Genomic DNA, 22,024 nt, shown 5'->3' with positions numbered 1-22,024 from the left:
GATCGATTTTATAAGCCACAGGGTTCAAGCGGTTGTAGAGAAGCACATTCAAATGGTTCCACGCGGATGCAAATGAAACATGTTAACCTGCACCTGCCCTTTCTTTTGAAACTTAATTTGAGTGTCCGTCTACCTGTGTGTCCCTCAGAGTACACATGTCGTCTGCAGCAGGTACGGTGGAGAATGCTTCCATCATTTCAGAGAGTGCGGCCCATGAAGGAAACCGCCTGTGGATAGGCAACATTGACCCCAAAATCACGGAGTGAGTAAATCCACTACTTGTTTCAGAAACAATATATTTACCTCCCAGTTGGTTTGCGCAGAGCTAGCACTTAGCTTGTTTCATCTGTAAACACTTATCACATTTATTGAAAACAACAAAAGGCACATTATATGCAGCCGCCTGAAATTAAATGAAGTTCAAGTTTTGATTTTCAGCTGCAGCAAGGGTCCAATTTTGAGGCTTTTATAATTCTGACCGTGCTATGCTCCTGAGGTAATGCGTTTTAACTTGCCTGCCTTTGCCTCGTAGAGAGCAGTGCATTGTGTGTGGGTGTGTGATTGATTAACTGTGTGTGTGTAGTCTACGCGTGTGTTGTGAGCTGAGACTGAGCAGGCAGCGCTAGGTGTGTGAAAGAGAGGCAGCGATGCGTGGCGACCTGCTTTGGTAAGGAGCAGCCATCATTCCTCTCTCACCTGCCCTGTTTACTCTCTCTGTGTCAACTTGGAGGTGTGTGTGTGTGTGTGTGTGTGTGTGTTTGAAAGGATGAGGCAGGCTTCAACAACGACATATATACATGCACACATCCTTCCGCTGTTGCGTTTGTGTCTAGGACTGTTTGTGAAATTGAGGTTCAGAGTGTGCAAGTCTCCGAATGAGACCCCTGCACATATTGTGATTTTTGGGGGGGGTGGGCGGTGTTTTTGTGTGCCTGTGGGGGCTGCTGGAGAATGTATGGGCTGCAGCCCTGGTGGGCGTCTAGACAGGCGTTTCCTTCCCCTTGCCCTGCTCTAGTCGACTTCTCCCGACATACGCTGCTTCACAGCACACGGGGAAAACAAGAGGAATGCCCGTGACTCCTGGTGCTGATTGGGAAGATTAATTAGCTCCTCGGCCGCATACACAGTAGTAGCATTCCTCCTGTTTGTCCCAGTAAGCCAAGCCGAAATAACCTGAAATGCAAGGTGCAGGTCGTGAGTGTTTAGGAACAAATCAGTGAATGGAACTCATATTTGTACAATATAAAGTTGAATTTTGTTAAGCTAATTTTACATTGAAATTTGTACTACAAGTCTTTGTTGTCAAATTAAATGGAGGGCGACGTAGGAAAAGTTCCACCAGTCTCTTTATCTTAACACAAAACTTTCGAGTCACATCAGTCGTGTCATGAAGTGTTGCCTTTTGCTTTTTTGGAATGTCTTTTTTCTTTTTTCCATTTCTTTGATGATGAATTTGGCTCTAGCACCCAGTCTCCTTTCCAGATCAGATCTGAAAATCTGCTCCTTGCTCATGAAATGACTCACGACAACCAGTCAGGAGCTTTTCTTATTTTATTTTATTCTTCTCCATCACTATGCGTTGACCCAGAGTGAACACAGAATGTCCACCCAGAACGTTGATTTGCTGTGTACAATAGACTCTGCACTGCTGACCCGAGGTACCTGAAGTCCCTTCTTTACGTCTATTCCTTGTAACTTCACTGTTCCCCCTGGGGTCTTCTCATTTACACACATGTACTCTGTTTTACTCCTGCTTACCTTCATACCTCCACTTCTCTAAATTCAACTCCCTGCTCCCTGCTCTCACTGCAGATCACAATGTCATCTGCAAACATCATATTCAAAGGGGCTTCCTGTCTCATCTCATCTGTTAGTCTGTCCATCGCCATGACAAACAAAAAGCTCTTTAAATGCTGGTTGACGCTGAGGACCTCCCTGCCAGTAAATAGTCAAACTATTTTAGCATCAACGAGAGGTTCTTCTCAGAGCTCAGGTGAACGTCCTGCTTAATTTCCAGTCAGAATTCAATTTCTCTGCACACTCCAGGTGTCGCTGGAGCTTTCAACACGTTTATGTTTTCATGCTTTTGAGGGGGAACATTTCTCGTTTGTGTAAATTCATCACTCTTTATTTTTCATGCACTTTAATAGAACTTTTAACTATCACTTTACTCACTGATAATTTTCTTTTTTTTTTTTTGCTTGCTTGCCATGAAGTCCGCCCACCCAGCCCTCCTCCAGGCTCAAGTTTTCCCCTCTGGCCTGCAGAGTTCTTGCCTGAGCCTTTTGTCTTACCATTTTTTTGGCCTGGACTCACATCCCCCTCTTCCTTCCTCTTCTTTGCTTCCTTGCCCGTGTGTCTTTCCTACCTGGCTCCTCACCTCCTCGCTTCTTTTGGCTTCTCTCCTCTTCCTCAACCTTTCACCTCCCCGTCAAAATCCCCTCCATGAACTTTACTCTCCCGCTGCCCGGCTTTCCCTCCCTTTCCTCCCCCCCCCCTCCAGCCTCCTCTTCCTCCGGCGGTTTTTACAGCCCCCGGGAGGAGAAGTCCATTGTGATCCATTTAATCACTGTCACATTTGTACATATGCATGAACATGCTGTATACATTTATTTGGTCATAGATTGATGCTCCATTTTAGGAGACTTTCTCCTTTACTGATCAGCCAAAGCATGAAAGGCGAGCTATTTGAGCATCAGAGTGTATCAAAACATTCTAAATGGCACTGTGAACATTTTAAATCGCGGATTGTCTTTGTAAATGAGTCCCCAGGAGTCGCTTTCACACGGGAGCCTTTGCAGGGTGTTGTCTGGGAAAAGCAGAAATGCTCTCTGGCCTGCAGATCTCAAGGGAGTCGTAGAAGGGTGGAAGACATGTGTACAACCTGCCGCTGCTCAAACCCACACCTCACCCCCTCACGTCCCAAATTCAGCCTCATTCATAATGTCCCGCATTCAGCTCTGCGATGACGCACACACACACACACACACAAAAGACCTCAGGATGAAAAAAATAAAAAAATAAAGGGCAACTAAACAACCAAAGTATGAAGCTTAATCATGAACGGCGATACAAAAACACTTGAGGTCGCTCCAGTGCAGGTACGGACACCAAAACCCAAAAAAACACAGGAAGTCATCAGTTGATTTCTTTTGTTAACTCATTTTCGGTTCAGTCATCGCTTCCTAGCACTGGTAGAATGATAAGAGTATTGACACTGAAGGGGAAGTGGTGCGGTCTGCAGGTTAAGATCATGGGTCCAATGATGCCGCATCTGTATGCGAATGTCAGACGCGTACAAGCAAGGATATCGAAGAATCTCACATTTATTCTTGAGCAGCCGCTGTCATGGTTCGTGCTGCTCAGCACGCGTTAAGTGTTCCCAGTAACTGAGCGTTGGTGCTCAGTTCTTTTTACACACAAAGCGACACGTACCGCTCTGCATGGCTCTCGCAGTGAGTGCATGTTGTTTGTGCGTAGCTCTTGGGGGGAATTTGAGGTTTCCTCTTTTTTTATTCCCTCATTGTCCTGCTACTGTATCCTCAGCATTGTCTCAGTGAGAGATTTACTGCCACCGAGCCGCGAGACCAGCTGACCTGCTGCTAAAAAGGTGTCGGCGAGTGAAAGGCGTCGTTCTCATTAGCCCCGCTTGACAGATTAACAGGCTGTAGGGTGGCAGATACGGTGTGGAGCCATAAGGCTGACCGATGATATACTGCATATAGGCGTAATCTTTCTCTTCTTATTTAAGAATCCGTCACATTATAAATGTTCATCTGATCCTCCCCCCCCTGTGTTCCATCTCAGATGTGTTCCCTCCCACCAGGTATCACTTAGTGAAGTTGTTGGAGAAGTTTGGCAACGTGAAACAGTTTGACTTCCTGTTCCATAAGTCCGGGCCTTTGGAGGGACAACCGCGGGGCTACTGCTTCGTCAACTTCAACACCAGGGAGGTACGTGCGAGACGGAGGCTGCATTTGTGTTTTCATTTTGCTGCTGTGTCCGTCCTGTAAAGCAGTGACGCAAAATCAAATAGATTTTTTTTTTATTTGCTGCATGAAAAAAAAAGGAATGCTAAGGTCCCCCCCCCCCCCCCAAAAAAGAAACTTGATACATGTCCATCCATCCATTCAGTTGCTGGAGGCTATCCCAGCTGGTGGAGTACACCCCGAATGTGTCGCCACCGCATCACAGGGCCACACAAAGTCACACACTACGTACAATTTAGAGTAATCAATTCACCAAAGTTGCATGTTTTTGGAGGTGGAAGGAAACCGGAAAACCCGGAGAAAACCCACGCAGATACGGGGAGAACATTCAAACTCCACACAGATAGGACTCGAACCCGCTACCTTGTTGCTGTGAGGCGCTCTCCGAATGCTTTTCTAGTTATTTAATGACTCGGGTGCAGTCACCCACTGATTTTTAATCAGAATTGTTTCAAATCTTTTCCTCTTTCTTTCTGTGTTTGTGTGTCTGCAGGAGGCGGAGAGGGCGATCCAGTGTTTAAATGGGAAACTAGCTTTGTCCAAAAAGCTTGTCGTGCGCTGGGCGCATGCACAGGTGAGGGTAAGTGTCAAATTCAGGTTTGCTTGTTTTTTCTTCATAAAACTGAAGGTGGAGCGCTCCACGATGCCTCGGTCGGGTAAAGCACGTCTCGTGGTGACAGTGAATGTTGCACGGGTTTGTGGTTTCCCTCCAAAGGGTGACAAACTAAATGTAGACAAAAACAAGGCTGAAAAGCTACAGAGCTGATTGAAAAGCTCCAATCGACAATGGCCTGATGCAATATTTGATTTTTGTGTTACTGCTGCAGGAGTCACAGAGTAGTGGGCTCCCAGCATAACCTGTGCCTGTCTCTTAACAATAGACAGCCTACTGGCAAGGGGTGAAGGGATATCCTGTATAGAGACGAATCACGCCCTACGTGTAAACACACACACATGCACGCACGCACACATGCACACGAATAGTGGCAGGAGGTCAAGGTCAACACGGCTGCCTTTAAGACAAACTCACTGTAGGATATCTCACTCCAGCTACACACAGATTCTGTTATTCATATCAAAAACCATGTTTTTTCCACCCATCCCGAGACCAAGATTTGTTATGTCATTAAACCGTGTGTGTGTGTGTGTGTGCGTGTTAATGTGTGTGTGCAGTCTCTGGGAATTGTGGATGCCAAGGGTCGTGTTTCTTTCTTCACGAATTTCCAATCCTGGGCTGTCAAAAAAGGAAAAAAAAAATTCACCATTGGTTCATCTGCATTATAGTTTTCATAATTAATAAATTACTATGTAAAAATTTAATCATGTATTTATTCACTTAACAATAATTCTTTAATAAAACAAACAAACACATGATAGCTGTTTAATCGATAACATATTTTACCAGAGTTGCTTCTATTGTCTAAAATGCACAGACTCCATTTATAATCATAGATAACCTGAGGAGTGAAAACCTGATACCGACACCAGTTTGTTTGTTTCTTACAATAATCGATCAATACAATAATTATTTCTCATGTGAGATTTTACCAATTGTCCACCAGTAGGGCTGATTCCATCCCGAACATTGACTTTGACATTTTCAACTTTTAAACACTTAATCTGTTAATTTGGTGCTGCTTTTCACTCAATTCATTTCAGTGATTGGACCCCGAACCTACAACAGATTAAACACGTCTTCATTAAAGCGCTTGCGCCTAAATTTGCTCCTTAATTTTAGCCTTGGATGATTTTTGAAGGTGTGCAAACAGCCAGATTTCTTTCCACTTCGACGTTTGGGATTGTGCACAGATCCGGGCTCTGTGTGGATCTATACGCATTCCGGCGCCGTGCCTTTAGGAATAGGTGGAAGGGGAAGGGTCCTGGCTTTTTAGATGGTCATTGTTTTAGAACTATTCTTGGCTATACATGGAACTCATTTCTTTGGACAGTATGTGTGAATATGCGTGCTCTTTTGTGCATGTATATAACTTGATCCGGCACCACTTGGACAAACTGACCCCCCCATGTCCATGCTAAAACGCTGCGGCGGCGCGAAGCTCCTCGATCCCCCCGCATCTGTCATGTTTGTGACTTTCGTCTTTGTCCTCTTTTATTTTTCTCCACAGGTTTCCAGAGTGTGCTGTGTTGGGCTGGTGGAGATATTTGGAAGGTGGTTTTGAAAAGAATGAGTGCTGACGTTGGTTGTTGCTCTCCAGCTGCCGCCCTTGTTGCCCTTCCTCGTGCCTTAGGGTGCGATTAGGAGTCCTTGTTTGGTTACTGTCTGTTTGGTCGGACACAAACAAAATCAATGCTCTGGTTTAATACTGTTGATGTTTGTGGGAGGAAGCTGAGGCTAGCGCTCCGGAGGACTGCTGCCAGTGTTTATAAGGAGGCCTGCTGGTGTCTGAACGTCTGCTTGACAGGATTGTCGTTTCAATTCTCTTCTTCCTCTTCTTGTTATGTGGTCTTGTTCAAAATGAAAAGTCTTTATATATACAGGTGAGATTTTTTGCCCCAAAGCTCATGTCACTATTTGCACCTTTAGACTGTGCTGACTTAAGTTTAACAACAACCCTAGTTGAGAGAAACACAAGCAATTTTTGGGTGTTTAACGGGCAAAGAAAATCCCCGATTCTGGTCCTGAGCTGTAAAGCGTTTAACATCGTTCACATATTTGGACACCAGGTCAAACCAGCACTGACTTTTATCTTTATCACTCCAACTGTCTGTGTGGTTTGTGTTATGCGACCATACAATTGTCTCTTCCGTGAAAAACAAAAGGTTTTCTTGCTTCAATTTTTTTTTCTACCCCTTCATCTCTCTCTCTCTCTCTCTCTCATCTGTCCTTCCATTCGTGTTTCCATCACCCTTGTGTCGGTCTATTTGTCTCGACCACGTGTCTTTTCAGAGGTTCGAAGGTTTCCGGAATGAAAAGACGATGCCTTCCAGCCTGGAACCGTCGTGCAGCGGTGCCATAGAAGATGGATCCATAACTAGCAATCACCTCAGGTTGGTGTCAAAAACGTGCAAGGTCATCATTTGTTTTTGTGGAGTGTGTGGACGCAAATTGTAAGGATTTTATCTGTCAGCCATACTGCTAATCAGGTGATCAAACACTCGTCTCCAACACATTTAGGCATTAAAATCGGAATTTGTCTCGTGCCCAAAACCAACAACTCTACATTTGCTGCTACCGACGTTACCCAGGTGCGTTGAGCTAAGAAGGAAGGCAGGGTTTCCACTTCTCGGTTCCTCCTCGGTTCTCGGTTTCATTTGTCACAACTTGTCATCTTTGGTGTCGGAGGCCCACGAGTGTGGCCTCCAGAAGTGGATGGAAGACGCTTCCTACAAACTCGTTTGTTAGTACCGGTAATACAACGACCCTTTTATTTTCAGGACCGCATCATGAAACAAAATGTGAGAACTCTTTTGATCGATGCGTGGCGTCATCTCTGGCATTCTTGGTCTGCCTGTTTCCTAGCACTACTGGAACAGACGCTGCGTTTAACTGCAGTTCTATCCGGGCGGTGCCGTAGCAGAGCTTGTGGGGGGTGCTGCTCATTCCGCAGCATATACGACTTTGTGAGCACTGAGTGGGTCTGAGAGCAATGTTTGTGGAAGTGTTGAAGTCTTCTGCTTTCGCCTACTGGACGCAGGTTGAGCACAGTCCTCCTTGCAGACTCGCTCTAGTGCGTGTTCCAGGTCGGCTGTCATGACTCTTCTCAGGAAAGACTCCGCGCTTTGATTCTGTAAACTTCAAAAACATTCTCTCTACACAAGAGAGGAAGTAAAAACCCTCCGTCTCCCCCCCCTCAGATCGTTCCTCCACTCTTCTCGGTTGCCATTCTCCCCACCTGCACCGTAAATCTTCCCACAAACTTCTCTCAGAGCTCCTTCAAACCCAGTTTCATCATATAAATGCACGTTTTTCTCGACTTTTCGTGCAGCTCAAATGGTGATTTCACGGTTGCACTCTTTCTCTACTCCTGCGCCTGCCCCTCGCTGTTGCTAAGAGCCCTAACGCCTCCTCTTCTGCTCCCGCTCCATCTGCCAATCACTCTGTCACCCTTAGCTCCAACACTGGTATCCCCCCCCCCCCCCCCCCCCTCAGCCTCGCTAACAATATCTCCCCCTTTTCTCCTTCCCTCCAGTACAAGTGCTAAGATCCGCGCCATCGAGGCCAAGCTCCAGATGATGGATGAGAATCCAGATGATGACTACTCGGGCCCGTCGGCCTACGTTTACAACAAACCGCCGGAGAGGAAACGCTGGGAGCCCTACTCCAAATCACAACGCAATAACCAGAGCAGGCCCTTCCGCAGGTTTAGGAGATGACCCATCCACCCACTCGATGAGGAGATCCCCACCCACACACACACAGACTGCACAAACTATAAAGACGATACACCTTTTATCTGGGAATAAGTGTTTTTTTAAATTGTTGAGAATGTTTTGAAAACCTGAACTCTTTATAATCGCAATTCTGGACAAATACTATTCAGTGTTTTTTATTTTATTTTTATTTTTGTACTATTTGGGGATACAGTCTTAACATACTAGCCACGTCTGACTGCTGTGAAGGTTGGATCACTTATCAGTCCGCTTTTTCACCTTTGCTGGTGACTCATGCGGCTGTGAGTCACATGACACACACTCCCCAGGAAGGAGAACTATTATTATGGAGTCATTCTTTCAGGACACATTATTTAAAGGTGGAATTTAAGGGTTTTTTTTTTTTTTTTTTGGTCTTGACTGAGATTTCAATGAGCATGAATCCACACAGACGCGTAAGACGTATTGATGTCGTACACATGAAGCTCTACGAGCCACTCAGCAGCTACTGTAAATCAGTATTTCTGTGTTACGTACTTCACTCTTTACCTAATAGTTTGTCCATTTACCTTGGAACAAATTTGTTTTTTTCTTTTTTTAACACACCCATCTCTTTTTACTGGCTTTTTCGTTGTGTAGAGTTTTGGTATTTTCTCTGCAAGAGTCTCTTTATTTAGATTTTTCAATTAAAGGAATTTCAATATCAAATCTGCAGTGTGTGTGTGTGTAGATTCTCAACATTATTCTTCAAGGACGGGTTTCAATTTCAGGATTTGTCACTCAATGCTAGAGTTTAACGACTCTGAATCCATGTGGTTTTGCAGATATTGTGTTGTTTTGTAAGAAACATTCAAAGGACTATTAACAAGAATCAAATCCACTGTTCTCTGCTTTTAATAATAAAATATTGATATAGCAGAACTACTGTCACCTCTTATCATAGCATCCAGCATGTTGACCCCTCCCATGTTAATTTCTTTGCCGTCTACCAAACGAGTTATTTTTAATATTTTATTTTAAAACATATAAATGTTGTGTGTTTGTTTAGATTATCCATGGAGCAGGTGTGAAATGTTTGGTTATAAAAACCTTTTTAGGCGAGGAAAAAAAAGCAAAGTGTAATCCAATCTGAATTTGATTGCCTGATGAATAAATTTGTCAGCCAAAGGTCGTTTTGTAGAGAGACACGACGTTTATAAGAGTTCACCAGAGTGTTTTAATCGCACATCAGGACAGGTCGCATAGCAGCAGGGGGTATAAAGTTGTAATTACACTTTGAAATGAAAGAGCACACCGAATTATGCAAATCCAACCTCTTGGCATCATGTTATTTTATTTATTTATGTTTTTAGTATAATTTATTTTGCCTGCAGAAAACTGCAAACTTCCATCAGGTTACATCAGTGACTTAAAAACGTGTATCTTTGGATATTTTTCAATAAAATAAAAAATCTGTCAAAAATTGATTCATTGTTGTATTTACGCTGAAACGTAGCGTCTTTTTTTAAAGAGCTGTTTTATTTATATGACGTCATTTCTACAACAGGCCTATGCATGTACAGATAATTGTGTGGGGTAATAATCAGACTTCCCGTTCGTTATTACTTACCATTTTATTTATCTTACTCTTCAGCTTCTCTACTGTGATGAAAATACAACCTTTAATTCATATTTAATCATTTCAATCTGTACAAACGCTTCTTTGTTCTATTTGTTGACTGCAAATTCACAACATCAAACATGTTCTTCCTTAATTTTAGTCGATACACCTAAATGCTAATGACGTTTTTTAAATTACAGTAAAAACGAAGACCTCGCATTAAAAAAAAGCCTATAATTTGCATCAAGTAAAAGTCATTAATATAAAAATATATAGTTATATGTTGTCGCTGCGCTCGAGACATGCGTCAGATGTTGTGTGTTTCTGGCAGCAAATAATTACATAAATAACTATCATTTACTTTTTGCCTGGCAGCCTCCGATACCCAACACGCACTTTGAGTGTGTTTCTGTCATAAACGTGCGTCCACCCTTCTCGCGCACATGAAACTCTTCCTTCCACCCTCCCCCCCCACCCCCTTCTTTAACTATAAGGCAGTCCACGGAGGCGCACCAACTTCCACTGCCGCGCCACGGACGCCGCGTCTCCGCGTCCCTCTGAAGCCTTGGACTAAAAGCTGCAGAAACACCTCAATTTGATTTCGCTTGCTGTAAACAGAGTCCTTCCCAAAAGTGGAGAGGGGGGGGGGGATGACGCACGGAGAGAGGGAGAAGTCTTTCCGGTCTCAATAAGGCTTTCTGCGCAGCGGCGAGCAGCATCTTCGTTATTGAACCGGCGGCGTTTATAGGAAAATAATGCATTTGCATTAAAAAAACAATCTCTGCGCCATCTCCACCAGAATCCATGCCTGGCTCGGATGATACAAGTTGTGACGCCCGTCGCTGAGTCTCCACGCGCAGACTTTGGAGACGCTTTTACGCGCCGTGAGACTCCAGGAGTTCATGTATTGGAAAAATGAAGTTTTGTCCCCTCTTTCAGAGGGAAATAAGATTCTATCCGAGGGAGTTCCCACGAAGCAGGTAATAACAAATGACTTCCATTTCTGTGCGTAATTAAGGGCTGAAGCTGGAGAGGCACGCACGCACGCACGCACGCACTGTTTGGGCCTCGCTTATTTATCTTCCACCGACTTTCCTTCATTTCTCCTGCGTAAAATCATTCCCACTGCTCGGCGTCCAGTGCGCACCGGGGTCGCGTTTGGAGCTGCGGCAGCGTCGTGAGACTTTTGTTTTGTCTCTTTTTGATGTCACAAGAATCTCTTCTCCGTCAGCTGCACGCGCCAGCCGCCGTGAAGTGGCACGCGCCTCCCGTTCTATGAATGGCGTGATTTGTGCCCCCCCCCCCCCCCCCGCACGCCTCTCGAACGCTGCCGACACGCCTGAGAAGAATTGGATTTTAATTACAGCCATTAAAAATCACATTTGCGATTCCTTGGGTGACCCGTCGCCTTTTCTTTTTTCTTTTTGAGTGGCAGTTGAAATTGACACTCTGCGTCGCTCTCATCCATCGCGTTTCAAGCTATTTGTAATTACAGGTACCCCCCCCCCCCACCCCCCCTACTCTCCTGTCCTGGATTGCAAAGAAAATACTATTATTGTGAGAGGCATGGGTTATTAAATCAATCCAAATTGACATAGTTTGTTTAAAATGTGCCTTTTGTTGCCCCCCCCCCCCCCCCCCCCCCCCCAAGCTGAAGGATTTCAACCTGTTTTTATTATCAGGACGACTTTATATAGAAGGAGTTGCGTGCAAATGTCTCCTTATCTGAGGATGCGAAGGGGACAGTGATGAAGACTAGAGCCGTTTACTGCATGAGGATGAGAAGGGGACAGTGATGAAGACTATTTACTGAGGATGAGAAGGGGACAGTGATGAAGACTAGAGCCGTTTACTGACGATGAGAAGGGGACAGTGATGAAGACGCGAGCCGTTTACTGACGATGAGAAGGGGACAGTGATGAAGACTAGAGCCGTTTACTGATCCTTGTCTTGCAGGTGATCTCGAGCGAACGTCTGAGTCTGACGGGATCCTCGCGCTGCAGCGTGGACGCGAAACGCGCGCAAATGGTGAGTTTTATTCCCCATTTTCTGCTTTGAAATTGTCTTATTATTCATGCTTTTACGCTTCTATATGCTCGCCCTGCCCCGTGCGCACCAATGCGCGCATAGCCATATCCCCGCACGCATGGTTTACGCGCATGATTTCCTGTACAATAATGGCGCGGTGCTGATGTCTGCTCTGCTGGTGTCCCTCTTGCACGCAGTCTCACTCGGACGGAGAATCCCAGCGGTCCAACATGGAGCGGGAGGACACTCGTTCGTCGCCCAGCCCTCCATCCACTCCCTCCGTGTGTTCGCCGGCCTCCACCAGCAGCTCGGCGCCGTCCACCGGGAAGAACGTGTGCGCCCGCTGCGGGCAGGAGATCCTGGACAGATACCTGCTGAAGGTGAGAGGTGGCTGCGTGCGTGCGGGGAAAACGTCTTGCCCCCCACCGTGGATCAAACAGAAGGCCTTTAGCCGTCCCGGAATAATAACCTGAGCATCAGTCACAATAATATATACATAAATAAGCAGAACCCGTATGTTCAGATACTTTACCGTATATTTCTAATTATTATATGACGATATAAATGTATATTGGACACGAATAGATTTAGATGTAATCGACCTAATCAGGAACGTCACAGGGCAAAAAAAAAAAAAAAACACGCATTTATTTGGGGAGAGAACACACACACACACACACACACACTCAAAAATGTCCGACGTGTCTGGTGCGTTCGCGTGTGTCCACCAAAATAATTCTCTGCGGCGCGTAAAAGCGTGTTTGTTTTTTATCTCAGAGGCAGCGGAAGGGGAACAGTTATTCTGCTCAGATGTGTTGTTGTTGTTTAATTAAAGGCAGAAACCGTTCAAATACCCCCCCCCCCCCAAAGTAGATTACTTTTGTGTGTATACTTTTTTTTTCTTTTTCTTTTATTGCAGGCGTCATCATTTCGTGAATTACAAAGATGTTAGATGTTGTCAAATAATACAGTATGAACAGATGAACACACGGAAAAACCTTTTTTGTCCTGCATTGTTTAATAAAATATTGATTAGGTCATTTCTCTAGGATGTCGTAAATAAATGTTCACAGGCCAAAACGAAATTAACGACTACTGATTTCTACTAATATGATTAGTTGAAATCGAAGTCACGTGTTTGATTAATTTAAATTAATTTATTAATTCATAGAGCAGAGTCACGATCTCAGAACAAAATAATAAATTAAGTAATGTTAATAAAATGAACTGGACATATATGTGACTTTAAATAGATTAACTTTATATTAACTGTTTATCAAGCCTGCACCAGACACCCTTCATGATTATGGCGTTAATTTAAATAACCACCTTATTTTTTTACCATGTTGCTGTGTGTAAACCGTCAAACTATTAAATTAATTGCATCAGTTATCAGATATATTTTTTTCGTTTATTTACATCTAAAAATTCTGTTTCTCATCTGGGCTTTTTCCCTATTTTCCAATTATTTGAATAAATAAAGCCTTCTGTTATTTATTAACATTTGATTCGATATTTCCCAATAGGCTATATAGGCATATTCAAAATTTAAATGCGCACAATATTTCAGCACATTAATGTATATCTTTACTTAATAAGTAAATTAACTCAATTTTGAAAATAGCCTATTTGACAAAAATAGGGCTAATGTTTACCATAAATAAGAAAATGCATCTGTGTAATTCTGTATCGATCATAAAATTATCTTCGAAAATGATATGCTTAGATATAGCTCATTATTAAATACCACTGTGCAAGAGCTATGTAAATATTTTGTGTTGTCATACTATCACGTACCACGTCCATACACAACCTTCAGTACTCAGGTATGATCAGTTAAAGGTACTGAGGTCTGGAATGAAATCCCAGCTCCAATGAGAGACTGTACCACAATTAATACTTTTAAAATAAATCTAAAAATGTGGCTGAAAAAAACAAACAGATTTGTCGACACTAATTTTAATTGTAATTTTAGCTTTTCATGACCTCTCTTTACTGTCACTGCATGGGATCTTAGTTGTCCAGCTTTCTAACGTTTTTTTTTGTGTGTATTCTTTATTTGCATTGTGTTACTGTAATGTAATTACTTCTGACATGTCAGGGATAGCCATTGGCTAATTCTGCATGGCTTATTTATATTTATATACTCATTAATATGCATTTTCACTTAATTCTTAAAAAAAAAAAAAAAAAAAGAATATTACTTTTATCATGGCTTCCAATATATTAACGTGTGCCCGATTGAACTCGACCTCTGTGGGAATAATGGATCGAATGAAAACGCAGAACTGGGCAACACGTCCAACTCTCATTCATCACCTATGCGTGGGGCTGACAGGGATTTGGTCTCTCTGCAGGTGAACAACCTGATCTGGCACGTGCGCTGTCTGGAGTGCTCCGTGTGCAGGACGTCGTTACGTCAGCACAGCAGCTGTTACATCAAAAACCAGGAGATCTTCTGTAAAATGGATTATTTCAGGTAGGGTAAGTTTATGGCCGTGTTTCTAAAACACAACGTTTTACTCTGCCAGCATAGACCCTTTCTCTCTGCCACGCACACACACACACACACACACACACACACGCACGCACTTCCTTTGAGATGGATGCGGGTTATTTTATGTCTTCTTGAAAGACCTTTTCATAAACTCTCAAGCTCTGTAACAAAATAAAAGTCTCCATGCTCCACCGCTGAAAGAGCCACGAGTTTGTTATGTCTACCCGAAAACACGATTTTCTGTAGCCACGAGGAAATAAAATAATATCCAGTGTCTCTCTCCTTGAATAGATATTTATAAGATCACGTGCTTGAACTTGAAAAACTAAAAAAAAACCACGTGTTTCACTTGTTGGATGGTAGAACATTTAGTGGATGATGTTTAAAACCACATTTCTCTTAAGTGGCATTGGAATATTTTGGTGATTTATTTATTTGACGTGGATTATGTCGGACCAGAAGAAAATAAATCCGTTTCCGATTTCAATGAGATAATATCGTGTGTGTGTGTGTGTGTGTGTGTGTGTGTGTGTGTGTGTGACTGTTCCGACCCACGACTGGGCTTCGCTGTTCGTTTGATCGAAATGTGACACCATGTCACCGCGCTGAGGTTTATAATTACCAGCAATTAGTCGGTCCCCACACCAGACCCCCAGGCCTCCAGACCAGCAATTAGATTCCCCCCTTACAGCCTGGTCAGCAACTTCTGATCCGATCGTGACTCCCACCCAAACTAAACAGCTAAACAGACCCCCCCCCCCACACACACACACGGCTCATAACTTGCTCACACTTGCTCTTTGACACTCCTTCACGTACATAAACATGCATTAAGATGCCTGTTTATTTAAGCATGTCCAGCAGTTGCCAGTCATTTTAATGATGTTTTTCACAAAACAGAGATTTTGGCTGCATCTCAATAAGATTTCCACTGAGCGAGCCGTCTCCTTAGTCACCCCCTCTTGCCCCCCCCAATGCTGCTTCCTGAGGCAGAATGAGACATGCAAAGTGGATTAACAATATGCCAGAGCATTCGGGAATGGCGAGCAAAATGAGTCTAGCTGTCTCCGGGTCACTAATAGTTTGTTCATCAGAGGAATCTTATCCTCTAATTAATGAATGACTCCTGAGCATGAGAGACAATAAATGTGTAAAAACTACATATATTGGTCAGTTTCAGGCTTAACATTGTATATTAGTTTAATAAATCTACATTTGCTGAGCAGAACGACTCAGAGTGATGACTCATTGTGATGTTAAGGTTACAGGTCACTTCTGGCCAAAATTATTAATTTTGAATAATCCTATTTGTAGTTTTGTTTAAACGTTCTTAAAATTCACTCTGAAAAGTGAATTCTTTTTTTTTTTTTTTTTAGAAACTTCTAACAGTGGAGCTTTGCTGCAGGACTAAGGCCTGAACAAAGGTTACCTCTGTAAATATAAACTGTAATCTGGGTTTAGGCCAGATTTAAACTAGGCTAAACACCACTGTGAGTCCAGCTCCTCTGGGCTGGTTTCAAACCTCTGGAGATGTTTTCTCATCTGTGTCAGCCTCTCATCTGGCTTTGGACTGACAGCTGCTTTAATGGGGCGTAATAGCAGGAAATCAGAATGGGTTTCCCTCCATCCCAGTGTGTGTGTGTGTGGGGTGGGGGGGGGAGGAAGGTGGCTTGCTCATGTCGACATCGGGGTGCAGGACAGAGCTCACGCTGTGCTTCTTAAACCTATGTCAGGCCTCAAGGGCTTGCACACTCCAACACAATCCTATGCGTGCACACATACACAAACGCAAGCCATTTCTTTATCAGCCTCCCACCCTGACCCCTCGCCGCCTCTCCTCACCCCTCCCTCACCCTGTTCATAGAAACATCATCCTCGTTCTTGAGCTGCAGGCCACACAGGAAGTTGCATTGCTGTACTAATCAGGGGCACCCTGGGATTCTGACGGTGTAACCAGAGTCCATGCATGCAGGGAACTTTGTGTGTGAGGTGTGTGCACATGGATGTGTGTACATGCCTCTGCGTGTGTGTGTCCTGATAATAATTATTCACCAACCCACCCCTGATTAACAGATTGGGTCTCCATAGCAACAAGTGCGAGGAAATTGCACAGAATGATTTGAGTTTTTTTTTTTTGAAGAAATGAATTAATCAAAATTATAATAAGACATCTGTCACGTAGATAAAGTCTGCTCATCACGGAAATAGAAAAATAATTTAAAGAGACGCTTCAGCCTGTAAGAGCCGATAATTCATATTTATTTTATGCATGGTTAATATTTTGCAGCCTTGTTATTTTAAATCTGTTAAAGGAAGTTGTCTGTTGCGTATTTTATCCCGTCTCAGACGCTTTCAAAGGCTTAACGTGAACCTCACGTCTCAAGACCACAAAGTCAAGCTGGAAATCTCTTAGGACAAATGTAATAGCGATTAAAGTATTCTTATAGCACATCAGAAATAATCCAAAAAACATGTACCCCCTAAAGCCCCTCTTTCAGCAGCAGGTGAATTATGGTAAAAAAAAAAAAAAACCCAAAAGAAAATACAAGTATGGTTTAGATGAAAGATAGGGAGCAAACAGGAGAGGTCTGGGGTAAAAAGAGACTTCTGTGATGTAGGATTTTTCCTTTTGTGAGTGATATAGGGGGCTGTGAGAACCGACAACGCGCTAAAATAAACACCAGGCTTTTGGTACAAAGACAAAACAAGATACAAAAAAAAAAAAAAGACAAGGGCAGAAAGAAAGAGACGGACACGGAGGGGATGATTTGCAGCTTTTCTGGGTTCTGTCTCGTAGCATGAAACTGACAAGCTGTCATGCCAGATTAGCTGCAGCGTTCCACAATGTTTTCCTCTTTACTGTAGAAAAAGCCTGGCATTCCCCATTCCCATCTAAAATGATGCCATACGTTCAACGCACTAAGCCCTGGAGTCGATTTGTCTCCGGAATGGCTTTATTGGGATTTAAGGTTGTTGGGGTTGTTGGGGGGGGGGGGTTTGGTCAAGTTGTACATATCACTGACAACCTAAGCTCCCTGTAAGTGCCATGCCAGTTGATTTCATTTCGAAGTCACCAAAAAAGACCCCCCCCCCCCCCCCCCCTGTAACGCCGAAATAACTTTAATGTCAGTTTTCTTTTTATTAGGACATGTCGTCGTGTTCATGAAATATTAGGATGCTTGTAAAGCAGCAGCCAGACAGATGGCAGAAGTCCTCAGACAGGAGGCATCTAAAGATGAACTTTAAATATTCTCCATCACTCCATGCGTGGAAACGTTACTTGTGGCCGACAGACTTCATGTACGTGAGGAGGGGTCCGAGGCTGCGAGATGCCGGGGCTATAGCATGCTTTCATCCCAGATAGAGTGGACTTGATTGCACTGATGGGCTGCCAAACCCACTCACTTGGCAACCCTCATGCGCTCCTTTCCCTGCTCTCTCTCTCTCTCTCTCCCTCTCAGCCATCGATGCTCTCCGCTCTTCCCCTCAGCCACTTACTTCCTCTCTCCATGTCTGTTCTTTTCATCCTGCCCTCACCAGCTCCTGCCGTCTTTCTACCTTTCAACCATCAACCGCTTTTTTCTTTTTTCTTTTTTTTTGTCTAATTTCTCTTCTGAAATAAAATCGGGCAAAGAAGAGGGAGCGACAGGACTGTTTGAACTGTCGAGTCGGACATTTGCTTGTAAGATATGGTCAGCCGCTCCTCTAAAGAACATGAACGGGGAAACATTTCTAATTTGAGCCGAAGCCATGTTGCTGCGATTCCTCTTTCCAACAGTTTTCCCGTTGAAGCTGCACTTTCTCGCAGACTGCTTACAAATCCTGCCTCCTTCACCAGAATTGGCAGCTGCTCACCTCAACAATGGCCCTTAACCTGACCCTAACCTTCAGCAACCTAAACCGCTTTATAGTCATTAAACCCATAATGTGCTCCTTAAAGGAGGAGCTTAATCTCTTGTGATTCTATGTAAAGCAGGAGATTTGTATAATATTTCAGTTGTATAAGACTGGCTTTTTTTTCTCTAACCAAGCCAGCTGCTCAGCAAAATCTTAATGCTGCTGATATTGTATATTTCTAGCAGAACTTAACTTGAGTCCTTTTGCACCGTTCTGTTGCTGCACGCTCACTAAAAGTCCCAACGTGTATCAATCCACAGCTGAAAATAGTGCCTCTTCAACTCTCTTTCATAATGTCCCCGAAATATTCATTTGGTTGCGTCCCATTTTAAAAGATTCACATCTTTAGTAAACGATTCGTTTCTGCCTTCCTTTGTATTTGTCCTCAGTCACAGTCAAATATTTCAAATGCTGACAGCATGTTTGTTGTTCTTTTGAGCTCATGAGGAAATTGTTAAAGCGCTTGCCGACTCTTAACTCTCTCTGTTTGTGACTTTCGGTGGCTTTGTCTTTCATCGTCTCCTTCTGTTCCCCTTAGCCCCCGAACGCTACCCACCCATTGTGACCAGCAAGTCAGGTGGTTTAGGTTTATAGACCGCCTGACCTCACTGTTGTTATCGGTTACAGCGCAGAGATCTAGAATGATGTCATCTGAACCTGCTCCAGTTTACATGTCTGTTGGTGTGTGTGTGTGTGTGTGTGTGTGTCCCTGTGTACATGTCAGGGCCTTCATGCATCAGCCAGGAAATTGCAGGTGTTGGTTTGTTTGCATTCAAGGCTCAGTTTGCAGCGGCAGACAGCTCCAGAGTATATTCCATAAACTCTTAACTTAAAGTTTAGAAACACTTATCTTCTATCTTAAAGTATCCTTGGCTGAAAGAGTGTCTGCTCATGTTCAATTCTATAGCTGCAATGTCTAGAGACGGAGCCTGAGACGAGGTTTAAAACGCAATATTCTCTGCTGCAATATTGCATTTGCCTCATCTTTACCTCACTAATGCCTCTTTTCTCCTGCCCCTCTGCCTCTGTTGTCTTTCTCTCTCTCTCTCACAGTAGGTTTGGTACTAAGTGTGCCCGCTGCGGGCGGCAGATCTATGCCAGCGACTGGGTACGTCGTGCGAGGGGAAATGCATACCACTTGGCGTGTTTCGCCTGCTACTCATGTAAGAGGCAGTTATCCACGGGAGAGGAGTTTGGTTTGGTGGAGGAGAAGGTTCTGTGCAGGATCCACTACGACACCATGGTGGAGAACCTCAAACGAGCAGCTGAGAGCGGTGAGCAATCATTTTGGTGTGATGCCTGAAGTCCATCCACATTTTAATAAAGTCATTTTTGCATGTGCAAAAATAATAACTGCATAATTTTGAACAATTTGCCATTCCTACATTTTTTTGTTTTTTTCAGGCAATGGCATCACGTTAGAAGGAGCGGTTCCAACAGAACAAGACAGTCAACCCAAACCGGCAAAAAGGGCGAGGACGTCCTTCACCGCAGAGCAGCTGCAGGTCAGCCATGCAGCAGTCTCACCTGAAGAGTTTCAAATTCAAATTCGAACCCTAAAACTAGTATTTATTTGTGTTGGTGCTAAACTGATTTCTGCAACAGCTCATATGTGGTTTCAAACTGCAGATCATGCAGGCTCAGTTTGCCCAGGATAACAATCCAGATGCCCAGACGCTACAGAAGCTGGCCGATATGACGGGCCTCAGCAGGAGAGTAATACAGGTAATCCAGATTCAGCTGTAAGTGTCGAAAAGAATCCTGCTAAAATACTCAGACATGCAAAAATGCTACATTTGTGTGCCGTTTTTAATTCATCAACACATTCCATTTAAAGGATATAGCTACATGATGTCTGGTTACATTGCGTCTTTATAGGTGTGGTTTCAAAACTGCAGAGCAAGACACAAAAAGCACACGCCCCAGCACAGTGGGGCTCCTCAAGGTCACCCCCAGTCCAGGATACCCTCGTCCCTGCCCGATGACCTGCATTACTCTCACTTCGGCAGTCCTGAGCGGGCGCGCATGGTGGCCCTTCACGGCTACATCGACAGTGAGTTATTCCCCTGTATGTGGGACACAGGTGCAACATTTTTTTTTGCTTTACTGGTACGTGTTTTAATACTTTACATCAGTATTTTAAGTGTTTGTGTTTCTCTCTGCTCTCCAGGCCATCCCTTCTCGGTGCTGACCTCTCAGAGTCTCCCTCACCAGGCCATGTCGCTGCCCCAGCTCCCCCTTAGCCGCTAGAGCTCCACCACTTCGACACTTACGACCCCCCCCCCCCCGAAACGCCGGATTGTAACCCTCGATCTTCCACCGCTGACGTCTGCAGGCCTTGCCCAGAGGTCACACAGGAGTCAGCCTGGAGGAAAGACACAGCTTACAGGAGCGTCGGCCACATGGATACAGAAGGAGAAATGGAAGGAAGAGGAAAACCTGAGACATCCGTCCTTTTTTCTCTCTGAGGACAGGAATATCCCACCTGCAGACATTCTGTCAAAACTGAGCATGAAGCCTTTATTACGAGCAGGAACTCACTCGCTGTATTCTACACCACCTCCTGGACCCGTTTATCTTCACATGTACAGCATCCTCCTCTCTGTTCATCCACCCCTGACTTGCCGGTGGAGGAGATTTGAAAACATGGAATTGATTAAAATTCAGGATTGAAGCCGTCAGAGTACAGAAGATAAAAAATGAGGGGGAAATTTAAGGGGGAACTTTCATTGTTGCCTAAAGGCCGGGCACACACAGTAGACCACATGAGAGGTAAGACACCTCCCTCTTTTCTCTTGAAGCAACTATGAAGGATTCCTACATGTAAATGAAACATCGTGACTTTTAAAATGTTTTTGTTGACATGTCAGAAAACACAAACTCTCCATTTTTGTTCAGTTCTTCACAAATGACATTGAAATAATGTGTGCCTTATCATTTTCATTCCTGCCACAGAAACAGTACAAATAGGCTCATTCTAATTTGAAGCTGTAAGTCAAAACCAAGCTTAAATTCTCAATTTGTGGAAAATCAAACATTTCTATAGACATCATCTTGACTGTATATCAGGAAGAAATACCATAAAGCACGGCATATGGGTTTCTGTGCTGTTAAATTAATGCTGTAATATTAGAAGTAGGAGCAGATTTGAATTCACATGGAGTCTAAACTAAGGGAGAAACAGAACAGAGTCTGTGAGCTCACCCTTCAGTCCACGTTGCTACCCAGCATGTCATGAGTTAAATATTTTCACATTTCCAACCCGATGTATACTAACACTAATTTATAATTTTTTTAAGGTTGCTTGTTCAGCCTCAGTGTGTGTGTTTTCACACAAGGAGGGAAAAGGAGTGTTGGTGTATTGGTACAATATGAAACAGACGTTGTACAAGTGTGTGTGTGTGTGTGTGTGTGAGTGAGAATGTGTGTATATGGCAGGGGTAGAGAATGTGCATCTGTATTTTTGTGCCATGGCCATTGTGTGAAGAACAGGATCCAACAAGACCTCAATGCCCTTGTATTTATCGAGATGGTAAATCCCTGTAAAGCACTTTTTTCCCCTCTGACATTGTTTTGTTTTGTTAAAAAACAAGAAATGAAACAAAAAGTTTATTTGATAGACTGTGCATCATAAATGTTTTGTGTATTAAAATGCAATAAAATAGAATGTGACATTTTTGT

At 43.7% G+C, this 22,024-nt stretch overlaps 2 protein-coding genes across 2 annotated transcripts; both read left to right on the top strand.

Moving 5' to 3' along the window:
• The first annotated feature begins 155 nt into the window (after nt 1-155).
• On the top strand, nt 156-8,324 carry rbm18 (RNA binding motif protein 18). Its single transcript, XM_068753324.1, has 5 exons — nt 156-262; nt 3,827-3,953; nt 4,483-4,563; nt 6,898-6,998; nt 8,141-8,324. Exons 1-5 carry the CDS (start codon nt 156-158, stop codon nt 8,322-8,324), a joined length of 600 nt encoding a protein of 199 aa, XP_068609425.1.
• A 2,499-nt stretch (nt 8,325-10,823) lies between these two features.
• On the top strand, nt 10,824-20,593 carry lhx6a (LIM homeobox 6a). The gene is made up of 9 exons (XM_068752883.1): nt 10,824-10,901; nt 11,878-11,949; nt 12,147-12,329; nt 14,307-14,428; nt 19,397-19,617; nt 19,748-19,848; nt 19,973-20,068; nt 20,222-20,396; nt 20,514-20,593. Exons 1-9 carry the CDS (start codon nt 10,824-10,826, stop codon nt 20,591-20,593), a joined length of 1,128 nt encoding a protein of 375 aa, XP_068608984.1.
• Nucleotides 20,594-22,024: the final 1,431 nt, after the last annotated feature.

The sequence above is a fragment of the Brachionichthys hirsutus genome, chromosome 19 (assembly GCF_040956055.1).
Source record: "Brachionichthys hirsutus isolate HB-005 chromosome 19, CSIRO-AGI_Bhir_v1, whole genome shotgun sequence".
NCBI lineage: Eukaryota > Metazoa > Chordata > Actinopteri > Lophiiformes > Brachionichthyidae > Brachionichthys > Brachionichthys hirsutus.
This window is presented reverse-complemented; position numbering and strand designations above follow the sequence as displayed.

Coding starts and splice junctions, on each gene's coding strand:
- rbm18 (XM_068753324.1), top strand. CDS start 156: ATGTCGTCTGCAGCAGGTACGGTGGAGAATGCTTCCATCATTTCAGAG. Junction 3,954..4,482: donor TCAACTTCAACACCAGGGAG/GTACGTGCGAGA, acceptor GTGTGTCTGCAG/GAGGCGGAGAGGGCGATCCA. Junction 4,564..6,897: donor TGCGCTGGGCGCATGCACAG/GTGAGGGTAAGT, acceptor GTGTCTTTTCAG/AGGTTCGAAGGTTTCCGGAA.
- lhx6a (XM_068752883.1), top strand. CDS start 10,824: ATGTATTGGAAAAATGAAGTTTTGTCCCCTCTTTCAGAGGGAAATAAG. Junction 11,950..12,146: donor ACGCGAAACGCGCGCAAATG/GTGAGTTTTATT, acceptor TCTTGCACGCAG/TCTCACTCGGACGGAGAATC. Junction 12,330..14,306: donor TGGACAGATACCTGCTGAAG/GTGAGAGGTGGC, acceptor GTCTCTCTGCAG/GTGAACAACCTGATCTGGCA.